General features: G+C 38.8%; 1 protein-coding gene across 1 annotated transcript; it reads left to right on the forward strand.

Moving 5' to 3' along the window:
* The first annotated feature begins 59 nt into the window (after positions 1-59).
* On the forward strand, positions 60-5056 carry LOC141912741 (S-phase kinase-associated protein 1). The gene is made up of 5 exons (XM_074804110.1): positions 60-160; positions 910-1006; positions 1598-1812; positions 2228-2368; positions 2825-5056. Exons 2-5 carry the CDS (start codon positions 910-912, stop codon positions 2858-2860), a joined length of 489 nt encoding a protein of 162 aa, XP_074660211.1. The 5' UTR covers positions 60-160; the 3' UTR covers positions 2861-5056.
* The last annotated feature ends 21224 nt before the right edge of the window (positions 5057-26280 follow it).

Raw genomic sequence — 26280 nt, forward strand, 5'->3', positions numbered from 1 at the left:
TGCAGAAAGCCTACTGTGGCATGTGAGTAGAATAAAGCGGTGATGAAAACACGCTCGGGAATCCACATACTGTTAAGGTCGGTCGACACATTCTTCGTCGTCGTTGCTGCGATTTCACTGCGCAAATTTCGCCTAAATAAACAACTAAAATAACGTCGAGGTAACTTTTGTTAATGATTTACAGGTGATTGAATTAATTGTTGAATTAATGGTTCAATCGTTTGGTTGAAATAAGGCGTAATCGAAGGTGAAATTGACGTTTGAAATCGACTGATTTTCCTCTATCCCGTCTCTTTCTCCTCGTTGTCAAGCATCGACGAGCTCCATCAACTTAACAACGATTCGTATTTTACCTCATATTCTAAACCTATAATGCCCAGTTTCTGTAATAAATCATTTGTAGAATTTCAAGTCTAGTGAGTTAAAATAATTGGCCGCGTCAAAACTAAAAATGGGTCTGACTGACAAAAAACAAAGTCCATAAGACATAACCATGGTCCATGGCATGAGGAGTGAGTCAGAGGCATCTGTTTCCATTCATATTTTTAAGTGAAACTAAGAGTGTTTGAAAGTCGCCACTCAGTTGAAGTTTGTATCAATGTGAATATTCTACGGACTGAGTTCATCGAAAATATGTTTTAAACGAGAAAGATGATCTGAATAGAGAGTGTTTTCTTTTCACTTCTGGTATCCTTAATTATTTTTTGGCCAATTATGGGTAGGATTTCGACTGCCATGATGTGCTTCTAATGCCAGTCAAGGGACAAGGTGTCAATTGAACACTCAACATTTATTGAATGTCATTTGTCAATTTATTTGTCTAATCTTGTGTATAAGTGTTATATATGGCGCAGCGGTGAATAGGCCTATAAGTTCTGTCGCTTCATTATTTTCTTCATTTTATTCCAGATGCCGTTCATAAAGTTACAAAGTTCAGACACCGAGATGTTTGAGGTGGAAGTTGAAATAGCCAAACAATCAGTGACTATTAAAACTATGTTAGAGGGTGAGTGTATTTGTCTCTTGGCTGAGAAAAGTTGTAATCTTAACTTCTAAGATTTAAAGTCAACTCGTAATCACCCTTTAGATGTTCAAGTCCAGGCTTGTACTCAGGATTTCGGCCTGAAACTCAAACACAGCAAACCTAATTACCGATTAGCAAGTGTAGGTGAAAGTTTAGGATGATAATATGCTTACAAAACCACAAAATTAATAATAAGATAAAAACCCACTATTTACGTTTCGATCTCTAGAGATCATCGTCACACCTTCTAGGGTGAGATCGAAACGTCGTGTCTTACATATATTTTAGATTGAATAAATAAATTCTTGTTTTTAAATTCTTTTAATCTGTAAATAGTGGGTTTTTATCTTATTATCCGTTCACCACGTTTGAGTGTGGTCATCGTTCCACAAAATTAATGGTTTACAGTATCGATTTAGGGGGAGACTACAGTATTTGGGAGTGATGCAGACACTTCCTCGATATTTGAAATTTATTCCTTGAAAACACTTTATATCCAGTAATGACCGATGGATAGAGACCCGATTCACGAGATATAATCCGTTCTATAATTATTTATCGAACTACACGTAGATCTTGGATTGGAAGAAGACGACGATGAAGTCGTACCGTTACCTAACGTAAATACGGCTATTTTAAAGAAAGTCATTCAATGGTGCACGTATCATAAAGACGACCCGCCACCGCCCGAGGACGACGAAAACAAAGAGAAACGTACGGATGATATCAGCTCATGGGACGCGGACTTTCTGAAAGTCGATCAGGGAACTTTGTTCGAATTGATTTTAGTGAGTATCGTTTATATTTCAAATGAATCCTTCGTGTTGGTTTTTAGCCCAATCCGGACTTTAGTCCCGGCGGTCTGTCCGTAGACGCAATTCAGTTATCTGGGGTCGTTTGGAAGAAGCTTCAATGGATTGTTTAGATATTTGGTTTATACATGTATCTATCTCCCCTGGACACATATTCAGCCCAAAAACTGGCCTGATCAAAATCAAGATGGCCGACCAGCTCACTCGGGACTACCGGATGGATGTAAAAATTAAACGTGTTGCGGAGAACACTGTGTATATTGGTTGATTGTTTTCATTTAACTGAAGAATCAGTTGTGTATGTGCGCAGCCTAACACTCGCCGGTTCGGGGTTTGGCTATATTTTATTTTGTTACTTACGATATGCGTAATTTTGTTACGTTGTTTTCAGGCGGCGAATTATTTGGATATCAAGGGATTATTGGACGTGACGTGTAAAACAGTCGCGAACATGATCAAAGGAAAATCTCCGGAAGAAATACGCAAAACTTTCAATATTAAAAATGACTTCACACCATCTGAAGAAGAACAGGTAATGAAACCTGAATATATTACTGAGGATGATTACACCGATACAATTGAAGATCTGCCTGATCTAGTAATGGTAGTAAAGATGATGGTGATATCTGCCTTCTCTCGTGTCACGTTCCTTCCTCTCAGAACGATTCCTGTCTCGACAGCGATTCGACCTTGATGTATCTTTGATACTCAACCATGTTCCTACCTCACATTGATTTGAGTCCGGTGACACGGTGAGATTACCATAATCCTTCCTCACAGGGATTCAAACCTGATGGCATCGTGAGACTGTCACTTTCCTCCTTCACATGGATCCAAATGTTATGGCATCTGACACTTTGTCGCATTCCTCCCATGCAGAGATTCAAACCTGATGGCATCGTGACACTCGGCCACGTTCATCCAAATTTACACATTTCATACCAGTCTATTCAGAGCTGTAATATAAGTTCTTGTCATTGTTTTTCAGGTGCGAAAGGAAAATGAATGGTGCGAGGAGAAATAAATCTTATTCAGTTTGTCACCCGTTTATACATATATATCTATTGATAGTAAAAGATATCCCATTGTTAGGACTCGTTGCTTTCTAAAATTAAACAAACTCGGGAACATGGACAGCTCGGCGTGTTCGTTTGTGTGCGTGATTGTATGTATATATATTTAAAAAAAAGAAGAATTTTCGTTCATCGCTTTGTCATCGATGTCGTTTTCCGTTCCGTGCCCCACCCCGGATGTCCTTCTCCGCTCCGGGCTCCACACCGGATGTGAATATGATTTACCGGTTGTCCTCCACGGGTTAAGAATGAATGTTCACTCGCGCAAAAGTTACGAATGAGAACTTAAAAACATAGGTGAAAAAAATGTCGAAAATGATGTAAATTTGAATGGTTCACGTATTTATTACTGATACGATGTATATCCAGGAATGATTGATCTGTAGGGACCCTGGTATAATCGAGCTACTTGCAATGAAAATTCTATTGTTATTCACATGATTTGATTGACATTAAGTGAAATTTATTTTACCAAATGATATAAAATTTTGATGCTAATAATATTGATAGTTGCGCGCGGTGATATAATTGTTAGGTAATTTTTATGCCACTGTAATAGAGAATTGTTTCTTTCTGTTTTAATTTGAAGTTTTCGCGATCCAAAATTCTTAGGCTCATTTTACATGCTGAAAATTATATCATCAAAAAATATGTGTTTAATTCAATCATCAGTAATTTGTAAATACTCAATTCCATTCACAGTATCCGCTTGTATTTTCTACGCTAATCAATGTTTTCGAAATGTTACGCGTATTTTTTCTGTCTCACGAAAAATACAAAACTCTTGAATGATTTTGTTGAATTTTACGAAGCCACAGACGAAGCAGTTTCACAAAGAAGGTAATTTTAATCAAATCGAATCGTTGAAGTCACTGAGTGAATGAGAAGGTATTCATTAGTAACTAATTGTAATTTTACTTAAGTCATTGAGATCGATATGTCATGATTTAATGTTGTGAAATTGGCTTCTGATTTGTCAAGTGTAAATCTTAAAAGATGCGATGGAATTTTTTGACGCAAATTTGAAATCGAATGAATCGGATAATGCTTCTTCGTTTTGGTACACATTTTCCCCCTCACGGCAGGGTCCCTACAACTCGATTTATTCCTTAAAAACACTTTCTAAACAGAAAATGCTTTTGAATGTGCTTGAAACTCGTTTAATTTGAACAGAATGCCCGAAACTTCTTTTAAACTCCAGGCTTATATCCAGGAATGACCAATCTGTAGGGAGCCTGCACTACTGTGTTATCATTTAGCCCTGATCTTATAAATGCGTGCAGATTGGATAAAGTCTACAGTTCATTACCAAACTGGAGTCAGTTCTCTTGTTCCTCAGCACCTCATTCACAGTTAGATAGTTAATACTGATAACATTAGTAATCGACATGTACTTCATATATCTGTATATATCCGTAGTGAAATGGATTTATTTTCGTTAATAATTTATTTGCTGTAGGTTTTAATGCCCTTATTCTTGATTTTGTGATACTCGCGCTTCGCACCGGTTGAAACAAACTTCTCTAGTTTATTGTTGTTTCGCTGTAAGGATTATCACAAATTGTTACTCACTACAGGATTTAATCACAAACAGATTTTTGTAATTGATGCTAATTGAAGTCGGACACACTTTTACTGTCCCAAAAAATCCACAGCAGAGTCTACAGCACTTTAGACTCCTCGGTCGGTACCAGTCAGATTTTACCAATATTTTTCATGAGACTCTTCTCGGGATTTCTCACTGATTGTGATTCATGGGTCTTAAAGTGCTGAGTATGGCATCGAAATAATTTTTAATTCGTTTCATTTTGTGTGGAAATTGTATCGCCATTATTGAATATCAATAACTGAACAATAATATTTTGATTGTTAGATTGAATGGATTAGAATTCCACCCACTGAAAAGAGGTGTCACATGTCGAAACAACAAAATGGTAGATTTCATGCCACAAACCAATTTACGATATAAAAGCACTCGTTACCAAGCATTTTCAATACACCCCAGACTGCAGTTGATTGTCCTATCGGCTCAACCTCCTAAATTACACACGCATTGACAGATATCATAACCTCGATGTTTTTTGTTTTGTTCATTTGAAGAAAAAAAAAGTTGTTTGTTCCTGAAATTTTGTACTTTAATCTCAAGAATATCGTAAATAAATTTAATCTTATTTAAATATTGTTTTATTTAGTGGAGTTATTTTACTCGGGTTAAAAGGACAGGATGCATGATTCATTCGGAAATTTGGCAGCATATCTACTAAGCTATTTTTCCTGATATGAGTTCGAAGTTTATTAACCGTAGAACAAAGTTTATATTGAATGAAAGTTTTTGGGAAAATTTAAAGGAAAAGGTAAACATCAACATGATGTAGTTCAACAACTTAGACACAGTACCAAGTCTCAAGAGAGAATACCTACCAAACTTACATTTTCTGAACTGCTTCGCATTACATTTTCTCGTAGGTCTCATTATCAAGGAAAACAAAATTTTTGAAATAGTTTTTCAGAATTTTCCTTTGGCTATTTAGCTTATAAATCTGCATTTAAATTCTCTTTAAATATCGGCCCGACGTTGTCCGAATAATGCGTGGGTATTGAAGGGTTAAAATTCCCGAACACATGTGGCGCCGTCTATCGTGTTGCCGCTGTTGTACTGGCACGTGAGTAAAGGTGTCATGGCTGAGCGCGGATAACTCAAATCTGCGTTCAAAATTGCATCAGTTTGTCAGGTCAGCTATACGTTATCTGTGGCTATTTATCGCTTGGGCGCGTAAACAGAAGGCTCGAGCACCGGTTAGATATTTGAATAACGGTCTGTGATCATTTCTCTGTTAGATTTCAGCGCAGTTTTGAATGCCACTCGGCCGGCCCACATCGCCCCGATCGCGCATGGTTTGGCTGGGTCGTTCGTTAATTTGAAAGCGTGTCACTCTCTTTTTATGACCAAAATTGATCATTTACATGATTTTCACAGTGGTTGCCCACAATAAACAAGAATATTTACTAAACAGATTTCACCTTTTTGACCCGGGGGGGTGGGTACTGTGAGCGTGATCGACAGCCGGTTAGTGTTGGGCTGGAGCAAGAATTTTTACCAACCAGGATACTACTGTACTGAGCAAAATTAGTATGTGCAGTCATAGTAGTTAAGATTGTAAAGTTGTCGAGCCCTTGATATTGAGCCCAGAATTGAAACATCTTAGTCCTTATTTATTTAGCTGTTTTGATAGGCTACTGAGTACAATAGGTATTTTTGGGTGGTGTTTAAAGGCCCTATAAATTCATACAAAAACCATTTGAAAATCAGCTGTCAATGAAAATACGCCACTTAAAAGATAAAAATCTGTTGGCCTAATTTAGTTCAGGTTAAGTAATTTAATCATCTGGACTTAAGGCAATTGATAAAACATCTATAAAGATTCTTGGTAAATTCAACAAATTCTTGCTTTTGAAAAAATCCATTTAATACTTATTGACATCAACGTATTCTATGAAAGAAAGATTATTTGTTTTCCACAACTGTCATGCCTGCAGATATAATCGAGCCCAGCGGGCTAGCAAAGGGCAGCCGGGCGAAACAATTCCAAATTGATAAAGATATAGCAGTGCATTTAGCTATTATGATATAAAGAAAAACCGTATCTGCTTCATTTAACAAAACACATTTACAGATTTTTGCTTGTTCTAATATCGGCATATTATTGATAGATAAATGTTTTGTTGCCCCGCCTTTTTTCTGTGATGATAAAATAAGCATTAGGATTGACAGCGACAGTGACAAAAAACATGGACGACCTATATCTGTATAGAATAGAATTTAGAAAAAGCCTTTAAATTATGGGTCGCTCAAATACCCTTCAAATTCTGAAATGTGCCTTAGAAAATCTTTTTAATCACCGAATAGGCAATTAATTTCGAACAATTTTCAAACAAGGTGACAATTCCAGTTTTAGGGTTTCGCCTCTTCAAACAATATTAGATCCATCCTTATATTTATCCAGCAGTTGAGAAACAGTAACTTGTCGTCCATAGTTGATCTTAAAAACGTCCCTTGAATTATTATGGATATACCCTCAAAACACCTCAAATTAACCTCAAATTTGAAAATTGTAGTTCCGCAAGAACCATGAAAAAATACAGATATACTTAAACACAAATGGATGAACGATGAATATATTATTATGAACATGTTAGGAGGCAAAGTGAACAATCCCTTATATATCTCAATGAAGGGACAAGGGATGTACAAATCCTTCGAAGTCAAAATGAAGATACCTACATCTAGGTTACAATGATTATCAATACTTACAGATAAACGATCTTAAAACAGAAGTTCAAGTTCAAGTTCAAATTTATTTCACAGAAAGCATGACAGGCTATGTACACAGGTTGAGAGAAAACAAACAATAAAATTTACAATTTTTTTAAACAAAGCACAATTTTAAAAAGAGAGAGAGAGAACAGTAGCTTTCAGTGTGGGCCAAGCAAAGCCTTTAGGCCGCTGTCGCAAGCACCCAGGGAAAAAGACGAAAGGGAAATGAAGAAATAAAGGGGAAGGAAATGAGAGTTGATGATTTTTGATAATTACAGGAGAGTTTATATGAGTAAGCTAGAGGGTTCAGGAGAGTGAGCAATTATAACAATTAGGGTTATTACATTGATGGATATCATTGTAGGCGGAGGTGAGATATGGTCTGAGTTTACGTTTTAAATTTTGTTTGCTTGTTTGTAGGATGTCATTGGAAAAAGGTAGTTTTTGCCAGATGTTTGAAAGAATGTTTTGAGGTAATACTGAATAATGTTTACTGTACTTTCAATGGAATAAACGTTTTAGAAAAATGTTTCCGTATCATATTTTAATATTACTTTAAATCTTGATTGTTTTCCATTGAAATAGTGAAAAAATTGGGAGGAAAATCCATATTTATGGAAAAATGCTTAAAAAATCATACAAAAACTTTAAGAATACTAGAAAAAAATCCCATTCATTTCTCGAACGACCAGCATCTAATGATAATGAAAATTTTGGTTTTAGTTCTCTAAAGCAAATATGCTCGGTGACAGGACCGCGAAAAGCCACCTGGGAGGATGTTCCTTTACTGAACAGCGAACTCCAGGGCCTGGGGTAACTTAACCGATAAAGTAGTCATGGGATGCAGCTTTTCTATCCTAGCCTCACGTCGTAATGCTGAGATATTTTCCGATTGATATCAGAAAGCTTTGGAACGAGTAAAATTTCCTTCAAAATTCATAAAAATTGTGTTCACAATTCTAATGATCATTTTATTGAAACTTTTTGCCGCTTAGGAACCCATCATACTGGTACATCGTCGATATACAATGTAGCGGACATCAATGCAGCAGAATCTACCCCGCTGAGACACTGGTCATTTTATTGAAACTTTTTGGCGCTTAGGAACCCATCATACTGGTACATCGTCGATATACAATGTAGCGGACATCAATGCAGCCGAATCTACCTCGCTGAGACACCCTGGTAGAACGTGACATCAAGGTACTTTGAAAGCCAAGTAAATTGTTTTCATGAAGTCTGACGATTTTTTTGTCTCAATCTTTTAGTTATGTATCTTATTGTTGGCACACTTACAATCACACGCCGATACCGAAAAGTCCATTCGATTTCACCAGCAACAACTCGATGATATTCAACCGTTTGACATTCCGTGGTAACCAGACATCACGATGGATTTTGCAGGCATCAATAATTCGGTAACTGATGTGATATTTCGTTCAAATTTACTAGAATTATCGTATCATTATGTTGAGGTATATTTGACGGAACAATGACAGTAGGTATCTATCTCTTTTTTTTCGAGTGTTGGGATAATTTCCGATTGACATCAAAAAGCTTTGAAATGAATAAAATTGCATTCAAATTTCCTAAAAATTGTGTTCACAATTCTGATGATCATTTTATTGAAACTTTTTGCCGCTTAGGAACCCATCATACTGGTACATCGTCGATTCACAATGTAGCTGACATCAATGCAGCAGACTCTACCCCGCTGAGACACCCTGGTAGAACGTGACATCAAGGTACTTTGAAAGCCAAGTAAATTGTTTTCATGAAGTCTGACGATTTTTTGTCTCAATCTTTCAGCTACGTATCTTATTGTTGGCACTGTCACTTGCCGATACCGAATAGTCCATTCGATTTCACCAGCAACAACTCGATGATATTCAACCGTTTGACATTCCGTGGTAACCAGACATCACGATGGATTTTGCAGGCATCAATAATTCGGTAACTGATGTGACATTTCGTTCAAATTTACTAGAATTATCGTATCATTATGTTGAGGTATATTTGATGGAACAATGACAGTAGGTATCTATCTCTTTTTTTTCGAGTGTTGGGATATTTTCCGATTGACATCAAAAAGTTGAAATAGTGAAAAATTGGGAGGAAAATTCATATTTATGGAAAAATACTTAAAAAATCATACAAAAACTTTAAGAATACTAGAAAAAAATCCCATTCATTTCTTGAACGACCAGCATCTAATGATAATGAAAATTTTTGTTGTAGTTCTCTAAAGCAAATATGCTCGGTGACAGGACCGCGAAAAGCCGCCTGGGAGGATGTTCCTTTATTGAACAGCGAACTCCAGGGCCTGGGGTAACTTAACCGATAGAGTAGTCATGTGCGTCATGGGATGCAGCTTTTCTATCCTAGCCTCACATCGTAATGCTGAGATATTTTCCGATTGATATCAAAAAGCTTTGGAACGAGTAAAATTTCCTTCGAAATTCATAAAAATTGTGTTCACAATTCTGATGATCATTTTATTGAAACTTTTTGCCGCTTAGGAACCCATCATACTGGTACATCGTCGATATACAATGTAGCGGACATCAATGCAGCAGAATCTTCCCCGCTGAGACACTGGTCATTTTATTGAAACTTTTTGCCGCTTAGGAACCCATCATACTGGTGCATCGTCGATATACAATGTAGCAGACATCAATGCAGCAGAATCTACCCCGCTGAGACACCCTGGTAGAACGTGACATCAAGGTACTTTGAAAGCCAAGTAAATTGTTTTCATGAAGTCTGACGATTTTTTTGTCTCAATCTTTTAGTTACGTATCTTATTGTTGGCACACTTACAATCACACGCCGATACCGAATAGTCCATTCGATTTCACCAGCAACAACTCGATGATATTCAACCGTTTGACATTGCGTGGTAACCAGACATCACGATGGATTTTGCAGGCATCAATAATTCGGTAACTGATGTGACATTTCGTTCAAATTACTAGAATTATCGTATCATTATGTTGAGGCATATTTGACGGAACAATGACAGTAGGTATCTATCTCTTTTTTTTCGAGTGTTGGGATATTTTCCGATTGACATCAAAAAGCTTTGAAATGAATAAAATTGCATTCAAATTTCCTAAAAATTGTGTTCACAATTCTGATGATCATTTTATTGAAACTTTTTGCCGCTTAGGAACCCATCATACTGGTACATCATCGATATAAAGCCAAGTAAATTGTTTTCATGAAGTCTGACGATTTTTTGTCTCAATCTTTTAGTTACGTATCTTATTGTTGGCACTCTTCACCTGGGAGGATGTTCCTTTACTGAACAGCGAACTCCAGGGCCTTGGGTAACTTAACCAATAGAGTAGTCATGTGCGTCATGAGATGCAGCTTTTCTATCCTAGCCTCACATCGTAATGCTGAGATATTTTCCGATTGATATCAAAAAGCTTTGGAACGAGTAAAATTTCCTTCAAAATTCATAAAAATTGTGTTCACAATTCTGATGATCATTTTATTGAAACTTTTTGCCGCTTAGGAACCCATCATACTGGTACATCGTCGATATACAATGTAGTGGACATCAATGCCGCAGAATCTACCTCGCTGAGACACCCTGGTAGAACGTGACATCAAGGTACTTTGAAAGCCAAGTAAATTGTTTTCATGAAGTCTGACGATTTTTTGTCTCAATCTTTTAGTTACGTATCTTATTGTTGGCACTCTTACAATCACACGCCGATACCGAAAAGTCCATTCGATTTCACCAGCAACAACTCGATGGTATTCAACCGTTTGACGTTCCGTTGTAACCAGACATCACGATGGATTTTGCAGGCATCAATAATTCGGTAACTGATGTGACATTTCGTTCAAATTACTAGAATTATCGTATCATTATGTTGAGGTATATTTGACGGAACAATGACAGTAGGTATCTATCTCTTTTTTTTCGAGTGTTGGGATATTTTCCGATTGACATCAAAAAGTTGAAATAGTGAAAAATTGGGAGGAAAATTCATATTTATGGAAAAATGCTTAAGAAATCATACAAAAACTTTAAGAATACTAGAAAAAAAATCCCATTCATTTCTTGAACGACCAGTATCTAATGATAATGAAAATTTTGGTTGTAGTTCTCTAAAGCAAATATGCTCGGTGACAGGACCGCGAAAAGCCACCTGGGAGGATGTTCCTTTACTGAACAGCGAACTCCAGGGCCTGGGGTAACTTAACCGATAGAGTAGTCATGTGCGTCATGAGATGCAGCTTTTCTATCCTAGCCTCACATCGTAATGCTGAGATATTTTCCGATTGATATCAGAAAGCTTTGGAACGAGTCAAATTTCCTTCAAAATTCCTAAAAATTGTGTTCACAATTCTGATGATCATTTTATTGAAACTTTTTGCCGCTTAGGAACCCATCATACTGGTACATCGTCGATTCACAATGTAGCGGACATCAATGCAGCCGAATCTACCCCGCTGAGACACTGGTCATTTATTGAAACTTTTTGCCGCTTAGGAACCCATCATACTGGTACATCGTCGATATACAATGTAGCGGACATCAATGCAGCAGAATCTACCTCGCTGAGACACCCTGGTAGAACGTGACATCAAGGTACTTTGCAAGCCAAGTAAATTGTTTTCATGAAGTCTGACGATTTTTTTGCCTCAATCTTTTAGTTACGTATCTTATTGTTGGCACACTTACAATCACAAGCCGATACCGAAAAGTCCATTCGATTTCACCAGCAACAACTCGATGATATTCAACCGTTTGACATTCCGTGGTAACCAGACATCACGATGGATTTTGCAGGCATCAATAATTCGGTAACTGATGTGACATTTCGTTCAAATTACTAGAATTATCGTATCATTATGTTGAGGTATATTTGACGGAACAATGACAGTAGGTATCTATCTCTTTTTTTTCGAGTGTTGGGATATTTTCCGATTGACATCAAAAAGCTTTGAAATGAATAAAATTGCATTCAAATTTCCTAAAAATTGTGTTCACAATTCTGATGATCATTTTATTGAAACTTTTTGCCGCTTAGGAACCCATCATACTGGTACATCATCGATATACACTGTAGCAGACATCAATGCAGCAGAATCTACCCCGCTGAGACACCCTGGTAGAACGTGACATCAAGGTACTTTGAAAGCCAAGTAAATTGTTTTCATGAAGTCTGACGATTTTTTTGTCTCAATCTTTTAGTTACGTATCTTATTGTTGGCACTGTCACTTGCCGATACCGAATAGTCCATTCGATTTCACCAGCAACAACTCGATGATATTCAACCGTTTGACATTCCGTGGTAACCAGACATCACGATGGATTTTGCAGGCATCAATAATTCGGTAACTGATGTGACATTTCGTTCAAATTACTAGAATTATCGTATCATTATGTTGAGGTATATTTGATGGAACAATGACAGTAGGTATCTATCTCTTTTTTTTCCGAGTGTTGTATTGAGATTATTTTTAAGGAATAGATTTTGCAATATTGATCTTTTTGGGAGGGGTCTGCGTTAGTAGTTTTTTCTTAAATCTGGAAAAAATTGCTTATTTTACAACAGTCGGATCTATATTCCTTTTTTAACTAACGAATGGAAAGGTTTCATTACAGAATTTCAATTGCTCTGAATTGTATGAAAATTGTAAAAGATCTTGGATAAAACGAATTTTCATCTAAATCATACAGTTGACTTAAAATCGCTAGCTATGTAAACTATAAACTTATCTTGTTGTCCAAATTGGGATTAGAAAAAATTTACGAATGTCTCATATTTCAAATGTTCCTTAGATTTCAGCGAATCTTATTGTTTAGTGAGTGATGAAATCGTCGTTATAGAAATGGTTTCGGAATTCGTTGATTTGTGAACGATTTTTGGACGACATTCTCGGTTGGCTGAAATTTGGAGCGATCATGAAAGAAGGCACCAGAACAATTGCAGCAATTCGATTTTGATCAACAATCATCAACAATCAGTCTTCAAATCATGCTCTGCTAGTATCGAGTAAGAACATTTTTCTTGATCTTAGACGAATTGAAATTCCGTTCTATCCACCCCGGTACCGCCGCGACGTGCATTGTTTTTTTACGCAGCTGCTGATTATTCAATTGTTGTCCGAGACAATACGTTGCCATGGTATCGCTACTTGTCGTCCATTGTTATCGACGGATAATAAGCGACACGTTTCTTTATTTTTTTTTTCTCGTCTTCCGGCGAAAGAATGAATTGTTTTTTTTTTTGTGTGTGTAATTTTTCTAGTATAAGACGTGCAGCGACAGTGTCTTGTAGATGTGCTGGGAAAGTCTTGTGTCTTGTAGATGTGCTGGCAGTGTCTTGTGTCTTGTGACTTCGTTTGGCGAATACGTTATATAAGGGGATAAAAGGAAAGTTAGGCTTTAGAGACTACGAACTACGAGTACGAAATAATCCGCTCCCAGTCAACTAGAAGTCATCGACAGTGATTTGTCTTCAGAAGAATTCATCATCATCATCATCATCATCATTAAAATCTGCAATTACTCGATTATCTTACACAGGTTAGTAGGCATGCTTTTGATTGATTTCCCTGATTAGCTGTTGTCAGCTCGGCTGTCACTGTCAAGGTTGATGGTTCGTCCATCCGTCTGTCAAATATTTACGAAAAATTCTAGTTAAAAACCAATAGTGTACCGGCAATGGCAGGCGAGGACTTCACCAGGTGTCGCTAGTGGTTACTGGCCTGGGTTACCGCACTAAAATTAATTTCTTTTACATTTTTTGATCGACTTTTACGATTAGTAAATCAATTTTTAGTGAAATCTAAACCATGCACTGAGTGAGAAAGCGAATCTTATATCAATTAGATGATTCACTCGATACTTTTCGTATTTGAAAGCCTAAAAATGAAGTTTAGATTTTATTGACAATGAACTGATGTTTGCTACGAATGACCCAGTGTTTTGTGGCGCCATCTGGTGATTGCTGGTACCCCATTATGATAGATAAGCTAATAAGTAACCGGCGGTACTTATGAATATTTACATAGATTACCTAATTTGTGTGCGATCAGTTGAAGAATTAATCAGATTTCGATAATCAGTATAGAAAGAAACCGTTACTCTTAGCGACAGACTGTTGATTATTTCTTTACGAAACCGAGACGCGACTCGTTTCTTAATTCTCGAGAAAATCGGCAACAAAACTTCGATAAGAATCTACACTTTCAAAGCCGATTGCGCGTTCTATAATCACGAACTATCGGTTGATTATCGCGTTCGTCGAAAAAGTTTTGTTCGCGGATGATTATTTTTTTCGTCTCGTCGGCCGCAATCATTATCGATTGTCCGGCCGCTGTGACATCCATTGTGCCGACCGAATTATACGCCGAACATCCCCTTGTCATCGGTGAATACGACGCGATCGATCGCGCCGCGCGCCGACAAAACCACCACGTACGGCGGGGAATTCGCGTTAAATCCCAGTCATTATCGGCACCCGATTCTAATCGAACCCCGGTCGCCGCGTCGATACCGCCGATAAAGAAGTCGTCGACAAATAACTATTTTCTCGACGAGCGAACGTATGTATAAGGTGATTAAAAAAACGACGAAACGCGCGCGTGAATGCGAGGATAATTACCGGCGTAAGAATACGGGTAATTACGCGTTGCATGCGACGGACAATAGCCGCGTAATACGGCTATTGAAGACGGTCGTATATATCGGACTGAAATAGTTCCAATAGCGGACCCTCCTCGTCTCGAGACAATCACCGGTGACTTTTATCCGATTATTTGACGAATAACGAATCGATATATATATATATATATGTATATATATATATATACTCATCATCTTAAGTCGATCTAATCCATACACAAGGTATTCGGAGAAATCGTAATAAGTTGAGGACAATATTAATAAGTTTTTTGTTATCTGTATCGATTGATGTCGTCTTTTCCACTTTTCTCACGTATTGTCGCGTTGTGTCGTGTCGTGTCAATCATCCGTACAATCTGCACTCATTTCATCCTGGTTTTTCTCTTCAGTTGAGATTTTGTTCCTATCCTTCGTTGATACCCATTCAGGAGAGGTTCCTGGTGTGATGTAACAATGTAACATAGGATCTTTCCTATATCACCCATCATCAACGATAACAAACGGTTGTTTTAACAGGCGCGTTGGAAGCAATTTTTGATTGCTGCGGCCATATACCGATTTTGGACAGGTTCTAATTTGCCGCAGTTAATTAACTTAATTTTCTTCAAAAACGTATTCAAAGAAAAAAAAAATGCCATTCAGTAATTTATTGCTGCAGCTTTGGCCGCTGCAGTCGCTATGGTTCCAACGCCACTTTTAAAGTGACATAATGGGTTAATATGTATGATATATATGGCTCAGATATGTTTTATTTTATACCACGGAATGCAATTGACTGGTGGTTAGTCTTATCGAGATATACATCGTCGGACTACACTTGTTACCCGCGGCTGAATGCTCATTGGTCGATCTTACGCAATCCTGATTGAAAGGGTTAATTCTATCCACAATACACAGTTCGGTATATTTGAAAGAAAGGGTTAATTCCATCTACGATGAATGGTCACTTTATTGATATAATATCTGAGGTTGCGCGATGCGGCGTGTATCGCGCCGCTATCGAGAGCCGGTTCAAACTGCTCACCGACGACGACGACGATGTCACTGCTTATCAAACGCAACTCACTGTCAAGAGCGGCGTACAATTTGTAACAACCACGAGTAGATGGATGATAATAGGTCGAGTAGTCGCTCGGTAACTGGTGTGTCAATCGGATTACGCCCGAATAATAGCGATACGCGACGACGGCGTAGTTTTTGAGTCATCGTTGTTTCCGAACCGGTTGTCGGGACGGTCGCGCTCGCGTCACTTCGATTGAGATATCGTTCACGCTCGACGTGGCATCCACGTCGAGATTCCAACGCATAAATCTCGATAAAAAAGAAACGAAAATATGAACGAAAAAAAAATCTTAACATGTCGGAAAGTCGTGTTTTATATCGAGAAAGTTTCGCGCATTTTGTCAGATAAAATGTCTTAACCCTTTCAGTGCGTCTCTACACCGCTGTGCGGTGTATTAATCGATGATGGACCGCGCTTGTACATTGCATCGTGGAGTATTGATGTTATTGGTATTTAGGTTTTATCTCAATTGAAAGGTGGCAGCACCTGTCAAACATATTGAAATATTAGTAATTAACGATACAGCGCACCGCGGTGTTGACGCACATAAGCGGTATGCCCTCAATTCAACACGGAGGTGGAATTTTTTTGAATTTCAAATCATCTCCAGTACTCGGGGTGATAATTAGTCCGCACTGAAAGGGTTTTAAGGTGCACACTACTCTGCCATCTATTAGCTAACGCTGTAAACAGAGCTATTCAGTGCCCGCTGATGATGATGATGATGATGATTCTAATAAGCCGGTTGTGAGTGTAGATATCATCGACGTAGATGTTTTATTCGTAGGTGTCACGTCTGTGATAGATACCCCGTTATTATCGATGACGACGCACAATACCCGCGCGCGCGCCCGGATAATGACGACTAAATCGGCTAAGCCGGTTCCCGCCGATCATTTTCCGCTGTTTTGTTCATTGTACTGTAATTGTGTCGGTCACAATGGTTCGTTCGTTCGTAAGCCGAGGTCTGACCGTATTCATAGTCGACGACGACGACGGTCGTTGTGTGAATGCGGGTATTGTGAACTCGCGCAGTACTGAGTGCAACTCTTTTATTATATGAATTCTAGTATGACATGTATATAGTTCAGGGAATATGGAAATTTTTCATGACCCCGAGACTCGATTTGTCCTGATGGATGCGAAAGTGAAATATGGTGCGGAACGTAAACTTGACTGCACAAATATAAACCTATATCAGTTCGATCTGGAGCTAGCTTTCCCTACTGTTCTTCCCGCATTACGATATGAGTCCACGGTGGCCACTTAGCTGGAAATATGTTAACCACGGAAGAGTCAGGGAATCTTGTAAAATAGCTGAAAATCAGGGAAAGTCAGGAAAATTTGTTGAGATTGTTAGATTTAAATCAAACAGTTCTGTCTATGTCTTACATATTTGACTGTGTTAATTGATTGGATACTTAGCAGATCAAGTCAGGAAAAACAACGTCCACGTCAGGGAATAGTCAGGGAAAAAGGGAGTCAAATAAAAGTTATCATCTTTTTTAAGAGTTAAATTTAATAAATCAATTTAATTTTCTACTTGACAACACCAGTAAACTGTCCTCGGTCTCAATTAAGACAATCTTCATGGACTGAAACGCGATTGGACATTGTTCGACGTAATAAACATCCGCGTATATGCGTTAGCCGATCGAAAAAGCCATAAAAATAAGAGCTTCCTGAAATTTTTCCATTCGCTCGTGACAATAGGGACAAAAGCCATTTAATTCCAGGCGTGATTAGTGAATGCGCTGTTGTCGATAGAGAGCTTCAGTGCTTCTAAACTATAAATAATCTCCAACAATAGCTACGAACAATTGTCCCGTACTGAAAGTATTGTCATAAATATATATATATCTATGCATGTGTGTGTTATGTGTTGTATACATACAACAACAACAACGGTTTCTCTGGTTTTATCGTAAATCTCTCGTATCCCTAACGACGACCGACGTTCGACCACCGGTTATTGTTGTCCCACGGAAACAGTGTTTCTGACGTTTTTCCGCATAAAAACATCGGTAAGTTTTTCTTTTTTCATTCTGACTTGTGAAATGATTTTCGATCGGATTTGTTGTTTTTTGATATTCATATCTACACTTTTTTGCTAGCTCTACTTCTTGTTCAGGGTCAAATTTTTTCAGTGCCGTTTTTCATTTTGTCAGCAGAGGAAATTGGTTTATTTCAATGCCGGAGTTCGCCTAACATTGCCTTTTCGGATATCAAAGTACCCTTTTGGTATGTGACAAGTTCTTAGAAATTGGCTTCTGGGTCCGTCCATGTTGTTAGATGCCTGGACTTGGCTTACGACATGAGAGGGGTCAACTCTATTGATTCGTGGCAGTATCCAACAGCGTACGGTCGAAATCTATTCGAATAGTTTCAACTCTGGTGGAAATAACCGGATGTTTTTGAAACGGTACCAGCTTTTAATTTGCCCTCGCTCCTATAGAACCGGCTCGTCGATCAAATCTTGCGGCGTTGTCGAAGTTGAAATGTCGATGGTAAAGATTATCGTTTTCTTGTTTCTGTAATTCGCGTCCTGCATTATGTAATCGTGGCTTAGAAATCGTCTGAAATAATTTCGAAAAACGGTGAAATATTTTCGAGAGGAAGACGCCTTCGCGGCGCCTTCGACTCGATCGGAGAACGCCGGGATTTTAAGGGTCTTATCGTATTGTTCTGCGAAAGGCCTTGACGAGTTTTCGTGCGTAATCCTTTGACGTAAAAAGCCGGCGGCGTCGACGGCGAATGTCAACCTGGTGCTTCTCACTTTGACGGAGAAAATTTAATCAACTCGATAGAATTAAGTAGCAGTGGATTATTTATGAAGCCTTCGCCGCTTCGATTGTGTCTCTTTTTATTTCTTTGCCTCATCCTCGCCGAGGTAGATTTTGTAGAAGAATTTCGAATGGAATTCTTTTCCCCGGTGAATCTGCTTTTTGTTCGAGCAATTATTATTAGCAGGTCTAAGCCTCGCTCGGTGTATTGTTTGAACCTTAAATGTTTCACCACCTTGTTGTCGGCAGAATCGGGAATGATTGAAAAGTTTTTCTGAGAAAATACTTATGGAAGTCAGTCGAGTTTCGCCAAGTTTTGTGTGGAGTCTGTTTACAGGGTGGCCACTTATTTGGAAATCAGGGAAACCAGGGAAAAATCAGGAAATTTCCTTTTCTTTAAAAAAGTTGAAATTTCGCGGAAAAAGAAGCTTAAAATCAGGGATTAGTCAAGGAAATTGTTGAGATTGCTAGATGGCGCGTAAAATCAAACAGTTTCTGTTTATGACATACGTATTTGACCTTGTTAATTGATTGGATTCTTAACAGTATATGTCAGGGAAAACAACGCGCGTGTCTGGGAATAGTCAGGGAATTTTGTAAAATAGTTGAAAATCAGGGAAAAGCCGTTGAAATTTGTTGAGATTGTTAGATGGCGTTTAAATTCATACAGTTTCTGTCTATGTCTTACGTATTTGACTGTATTAATTGATTAGATTCTGAGCAGAACAAGTCAGGGAAAACAAGGTGCATGTCGGGGAATAGTCATGGGAATAGTTTAGAGAAAAAGGCAAGTCAAATAAAAGTGGCCTCTGTACTAAATACTTTATACTGTTTTCTCAGTTTTTCTTTATTCCTCATCGTCGTCGACCACTGCAGTTCACTCCGGATTAAAACTTTGTCATTTTAAATAAAGCGAAGATTTGTCGAAGTTATCGCGATGTTGATCCGTCTGTCAACGGCCGGCTTACCGGGGCGCGATGATTTAGGGCCGCGTACTGACGTGCATCTCGTACCTACTCGATTTAAGTCAGATCGATCATCATATTATGATCCACTGTTTGGCATTCTGTATAAAACGAACATCGGAACTGTGATCCCCGAACAGATTAGAAAAATGAAAATGTGATTCTTTCCTCGGGTCTTATGGTGAACTTTGTTGCGTCTGATAGCAAAATAACCTCTTATTGTGTTTTTGCCAATAGCCAAAAATCATTTACAGTGGTTCTTTAAGCTAAGCATACATCGACAAAGCGACTGGAGACAACTAGTTGCTGAAACTGGAGATAGATGGACGCTAACCAGTCGTAAGCTCGCTTACATCGACACGTTCGAGCAACTGATTGTATCCAGCCAGTTGCTCTCATGCGCAAACTACCCGGCAACTAGTTGTCTCCAATCGCAGTGTCGATGTAGGTTAGGGCTTTACAGTGGCCTCCCTATCCGGGCAAATATTTGATATCGCATCTGGGTACCCAGCCTACTATAGCTGCAATCACACGACTGTTTTTGGCATGGGCCAAATTTGACTCGGGGGCCTGATCTGTGCCAATTTGACCTGGGCCAGATTTGGTCACAGGTTCAACATGCTGTACAGAATGATATGTTGATGCTATCTCGTTTGAATCCTTGTCAAGGGGACCATGTCAGGATATTGAGTCAAGCAATGTGACTAGGTTTGAATCTCTGAACGACATATTTATCTTAGTCTTTTCGCCAACAGTACTTTGTCCAAGTTTCTCTAGTGTAAAACTGTGCCACTTAAAAAAAGTTAATTTCTCCAGTTTTTTTCTGCGTTTTGAACGTTAATATTTCCAGCTTGACTTACGTGAACCGCAGCGAAATTGTTCTATCGATCCGCTTGCCGCAGTCGGTTGCGAATTCTCGCGGCGTCGTCGGTACACGACACACGCGGCGACGAAATGTCAGAAATCTCATTATTTTCGTTCGATAATAACGTCTTCTATTGTTAAAGAGCAATTATAGTTTAAATCAACCGCGGAGCAGAGTTCAACGCTCGTCGTGAATAGAAAATCGTCGTCTTCGTCGTAGTAGTACGTCTGCTCGTACCCGCAGATGTCGTAATACGATTTACCACTGTCGTCGTCGGTGACGGTTTTTTATTCCGGGTGACGTTAGTCATTATTCTCCTGCGCCGTGAAATTTAATTGGTTTTTCGAAATATCGTTGAGCGAAATTTTGTTTTCAGGTCGCAACGCGATTTGTTCGTCGTAAACTGTACTGGGGTTAATTCACTTGTTAAGTTAACAGAAAGATGTTGCTCTACCCTGATTTTTGAAGCTTTGTCAGTACTGGATGGCTCATTGATTCAATGAACTGAGTTTAGAAGTTTGAAATGTTTTCGCCTGACACCAGTTTGCACACCAGGGCTGGGTTTCATAGATGTGCAAGCAAAATAGTCCCTGGGAACATTTCGAAATATGTCAGTTATAGCCATGGTTTCTCATTGTTACAAGTGTTAACCAGATTTAGGAGTTATCCCTAGGGATAACTTCGATACTCTAGTCTATGAAACCGGGCCCAGAAACTTCAGAACACTTCCGTATCTTAGGCAGGGTGGCCACTTAACCTGGAAATCAGGGAAACATCAAAGAATTGAGTTGAGATTGTTAGATCGTGCATAAAATCAAACAATTTCAGTGTATATTTGACTGTGTGTTAACCGATTGGATTCTTAGCAGATCAAGTCAGGGAAAACAGCGTCTATCTCAGAGAATAGTCAGGGAAAAAGTGAGTCAAATAAAAGTGGCGCCACCTGTTAGATTATTCACATAATTCATGTTAATGCAACGCCACATCAAACATCGTTATTGTTACCTTCAACAGTAAGTTTCTTAATTTGGCTTTGAAAAATTCATTTTCAATTGATTTCGGATTTGTTTCATACGATTTTAATCCTCGTCATAAATTTTACCGGGGGACAACAATCAGTCTTTATGTGACAGTAATCTCTGATAATATCAGACGTGTTTATAACAGGTAGAACAAACGTCGAACGACCGGCGCGGAGGAGAATTAACGCGAATTACCCGCGTATTATCAGCGATCGGATTGACTGAGTAATCCACTCGAGGTCACCTCCCGGTTCGAGCCTCGTCGTCGTCGTCGAAGCCAAAATCCGAAATATTGTCGTTGTAATAAGCGTCGGCGATAAACCGCGCTGACAAGTGATCGCCGTTTGAAAATTAATCAGTTATTTCGAAAAGAGCTTTCGAGGGGGTTTTCTTTTCGCGTGATGAATTATGATTGGGTAAGCCGACCGCGCCGCCGATTTCGACTGTGTGGTTTTATAAAAACTGTTTGAGATGAACCGGCGCGCGCGCGCGAACCCGCGCGTCCATTAATCTTCGTCGTCACGGCGATGACGGCGTGCGGTTTGAAAGGAGTTTCGGCAGCGTCGTAATCTCCGTCCAAAAACAAGTGAAACTTCACTCACTTTTCATCGTCGGCGTCGATGGCGATTTATTAATGAGCGTCGCTTCTTTTCATCGCGTCTTAAAACCATGAATCATTATTAGCATGTAAATCTGTTTCTAAAAAGAAGATTTCGATTTTTTTAGAATTGTAAAACTTTGTTGTGCTGCCTAATCAGTCAAAGTTTTAGTGGCGCCTGAGTTTACTTTTGTTGCTTCAGATTATGGCGTCCAACGTAACACGGGTTTGAACAGGATTGCGTTTTGAGACTATGGCTTCTTACCTGGTAATCGGAGAAAAATCGGGGAATTTTCTTTTCTCTCAAATGTCGAGGAATTTTGTAAAAAAGCTAAAAGACAGGGAAAAGTCAGGTAAATTTGTTGAGATTGATAAATCGCACGTCACCAGCAAATCAACCAGTTTCCATCTATGTTTTATGTATTTGATTGTTTTAATGATTGCATTCTTACAGCGTCTTACAACGTCCATATCAGGGAATAGTCTGAGAAACAGCAAGTCAAATAAAGTGGCCATCCTGAAGTACATATCCCTGTCCCGAGGCCCCATCGTTCATTGCTGAGATTGAACATGGTCACATCATGAAACTGCCATATTCCAAACCCCTATGATACTAGACCCTTTCCTGCTGATAGCAACGTTTCTCCTTTCTTGATGGCGTCGTGAGCCTCTAAAACATTCTTCCCTCCCTTTCCTACTGATAGCAACATTTCTCCTTTCTTGATGGCGTTGTGAGCCTCTAAAACATTCTTCCCTCCCTTTTCTGCTGATAGCAACATTTCTCCTTTCTTGATGGCGTCGTGAGCCTCTAAAACATTCTTCCATCCCTTTCCTGCTGCTAGCAACATTTCTCCTTTCTTGATGGCGTCGTGAGCCTCTAAAACATTCTTCCATCCCTTTCCTGCTGATAGCAACATTTCTCCTTTCTTGATGGCGTCGTGAGCCTCTAAAACATTCTTCCCTCCCTTTCCTGCTGATAGCAACGTTTCTCCTTTCTTGATGGCGTCGTGAGCCTCTAAAACATTCTTCCCTCCCTTTTCTACTGATAGCAACGTTTCTCCTTTCTTGATGGCGTCGTGAGCCTCTAAAACATTCTTCCATCACAGAAGTATCGCGATAATGCAGCGTTCTTCCTATGACTGTTTTGAACTCGATGCCATCGTGAAAGTCTTGTCACGTTTTCTTGCCTTTTCAGCCATTCTGAAGCTGAAGTTCGAATCCCTGCTAAATATGAATTATGGCAGCTATTAACTGCACAAACCATATAAAAAGCCTTTCAATGATAATTAATGAACGATATTTATTATTTTCTATCTGAGACAATACTACTATACTGGAATCTCTCTCTCTTTCTCGCTCGCAAAGTGTGTAGAGCTATTTATTACTGGATGACAATGATTTAGATGGTGATTTAACCGAGCTAACTTTGGTCAACAATGATGATTTATCATGAAATAATTCATGCATTGTTAGGCCACACGATGTGCGCGCATCTTTTTTGAGAAATAGTTTCTTTTCAAATATAACTCGCAGCTTTCAATACATTCACTATATTGACTTATATCCGGCTTGGGCCTCATTTGGGGAAAGTAATGGCTATTTCCTCTGAACAATCAGTGACAGGGGAATTTCTGCTGAGGATCCAAATATATCTGAAAATTACGAAAGATACGAAATCTAAGATTTCAATACTCAGTCATGATGTCTCCCTCTTTGTTTTGAGTTCATTATAATGTTAGCATAATTCTTTATTATAGATAGCTTAACAGCGAAAAAACAGTGAAAAAAGTGCCCCAGAACCTTATTTGTCTTGACTGCTTCAATTTCTAGATCGGGACATTAGCTGTGATCACATGGGTGTTTTTGGCCGGGAACAACTGTTCACATGGGTGCCAAATGGGCCCGTGCCTGTTTGGCCCAGGTCTGAGCCAAATTTTAGCACTGGTCAAATTATTGCATGTGAATTGCAGCTGGTTCCGGAAGTGACTCACTTAGCTTTGTTTAAACATTGTTTAGTATGGAGTGAGTGGATTACATGTGAACATGTGCTCTTAGGCACAGGCCAAATATTTGACACGTGGCCTGATCTGTGCCAATTTGCCCAAATCATCTCCGTGTGATAGTGGCTTTTGTATATAAATTGTACTCAAGTCACGAAATGAAACAGTGAAATTAAAGTCCTTGTCCTGAAATAATGTCAGGTTATGATAGAATACGGCTTTATTATATGAAGAATGGCCTCATCAACGAGCAATTCATAACACATCTATTATAGACTCTCTTATTCTACATGATGCATGCGGTCTTTATTACGTGGTCATTTGTTTCCGCGCTGATCAACTTAAAACCGATAAATTTCAACGCGCGCGCGAAGAGAGAAAGTTGTTCTTATTAATTTCCAGTGACGAGATATTTTTCACGTCACTATTCTAATTGGTGTAATAACAGTGAAAAAGACTGCCCGGGATTTCTGTTTGTGCTTACCCCATGGGCGTCACCAGAGTGGGGTAAAGGGAGGTGCAAACATTCAAGCAATTCTCAACCCCTTTAAAAAATCCTTGTGAAGCCCCTGACCCTGTACTGCTTTTTATTAGGACGTCCCAATAAAGGCACCTATTACTATTGATATAAGACAAATCACAAATGACAGGATAACGTCGTATTGAGACTCCGTAGTGTCCTGAAACTTGTTCAGGTTTCATGCAACGTTAGTCGTCTGTTTTGGATTGAATTCAAGCAATATCATCACAATCAATATGGCTGACTGGTAGCCATATTGGATGGCTAAATTGTAGCCATATTGGATGGCTGAATGGTAGCCATATTGTATGGCTGGATGTTAGCCATATTGTATGGCTGAATGGTAGCTGTATTTGATTCTCGAAGTACATTTCATGTTCTTGCTGGAAGTTTTTGACGTCGGGTCTTCATTTTTACAAATGAAAGTGACACAATACCTGTCGCTTTTAGTCATCTCGGTGTTCAAGATGGCTGACTTGTAGCCATATTGGATTCTTGAACTACATTGTTCGAATGCCCTGCAGAATGCTGAATCTTCATTCAATAGTCAATTCAATTCAATAGTCCATTATTTAGTATCATCTAAACGATACTAAAATAATGGCTAATGTCGACTGATGCCATCGTAAAGGGTCAAGTCTGTCATTGACTCGTGACCCTGTTTTTGGAATTCTGAGTCTCTGCTGGTGGTATTCATATCGTACCAAACATAATAGCTACATACCACAACGAGCGAATACAATACCATAACGTGGGTGTGTCGACTTTAGCGCGTATACCGCGCCATCGTCGTACTATTGGCGCGTTTGATGAAAGAGAAAAAAAAACGACGTTTCGACTCGCGTTGAATATCGAAAAAAAGTTGTCATTTATATTTTATATAACACAATCGACTGACGATACATATAGTAAACTAATATTGTCGCTGCGTCGTAGACAAAAGCGACGTAAACGTCGAACGAGAAGACTATAGACAAATCGCCCGGTTTTGAAGTAAACTCATTATTCTCGTCGGGGCATTGTAACTTCATAATAATCGAGTCGACCTATATTAGTGTAGTATATTGTTATGCCAACCGCGCGTGGTAATTCGGTTACTATTGTTGTTTAGGAGACACAATGTGACATCACGATCCCCGTCCTACGACAACGACGACGACGACAACACTATAGAGAGGATAATCATTTTTGAACAGTTTCGAACGGTTTTCTCGACGTTTTTTTGTTGCGTATCCCGGATAAACTGTATATACTTTAGTAGAATCTGTAACCGGGAAATTCTAGGTGAGGATCGTGATTTTAGTGATATTTACGTTTCAGTCGTAACAATAGCGGGGGTAAGTGTTTAATGAAGTGTGATAAAGTGGAGACTCCGCCTTAATCGCTACCGGTCAATTTCATTTTGCCTTCTTGGATTTTTTTTCAAATGTTAATGAGCCCAACACTATCAGATAAGATGGTGCCAGAGCAGCCAACTGTTCCTGATTTTCAGTATTTGTTACTGTTTTATGAAGAGAAATACTGATTTGATTTGTTTGATGCTTACAGAAATATGAAAGATGTTACTGAGGGTCTTACAGTTGATTAC

The sequence above is a fragment of the Tubulanus polymorphus genome, chromosome 11 (genome assembly GCF_964204645.1).
Source record: "Tubulanus polymorphus chromosome 11, tnTubPoly1.2, whole genome shotgun sequence".
Lineage (NCBI taxonomy): Eukaryota > Metazoa > Nemertea > Palaeonemertea > Tubulaniformes > Tubulanidae > Tubulanus > Tubulanus polymorphus.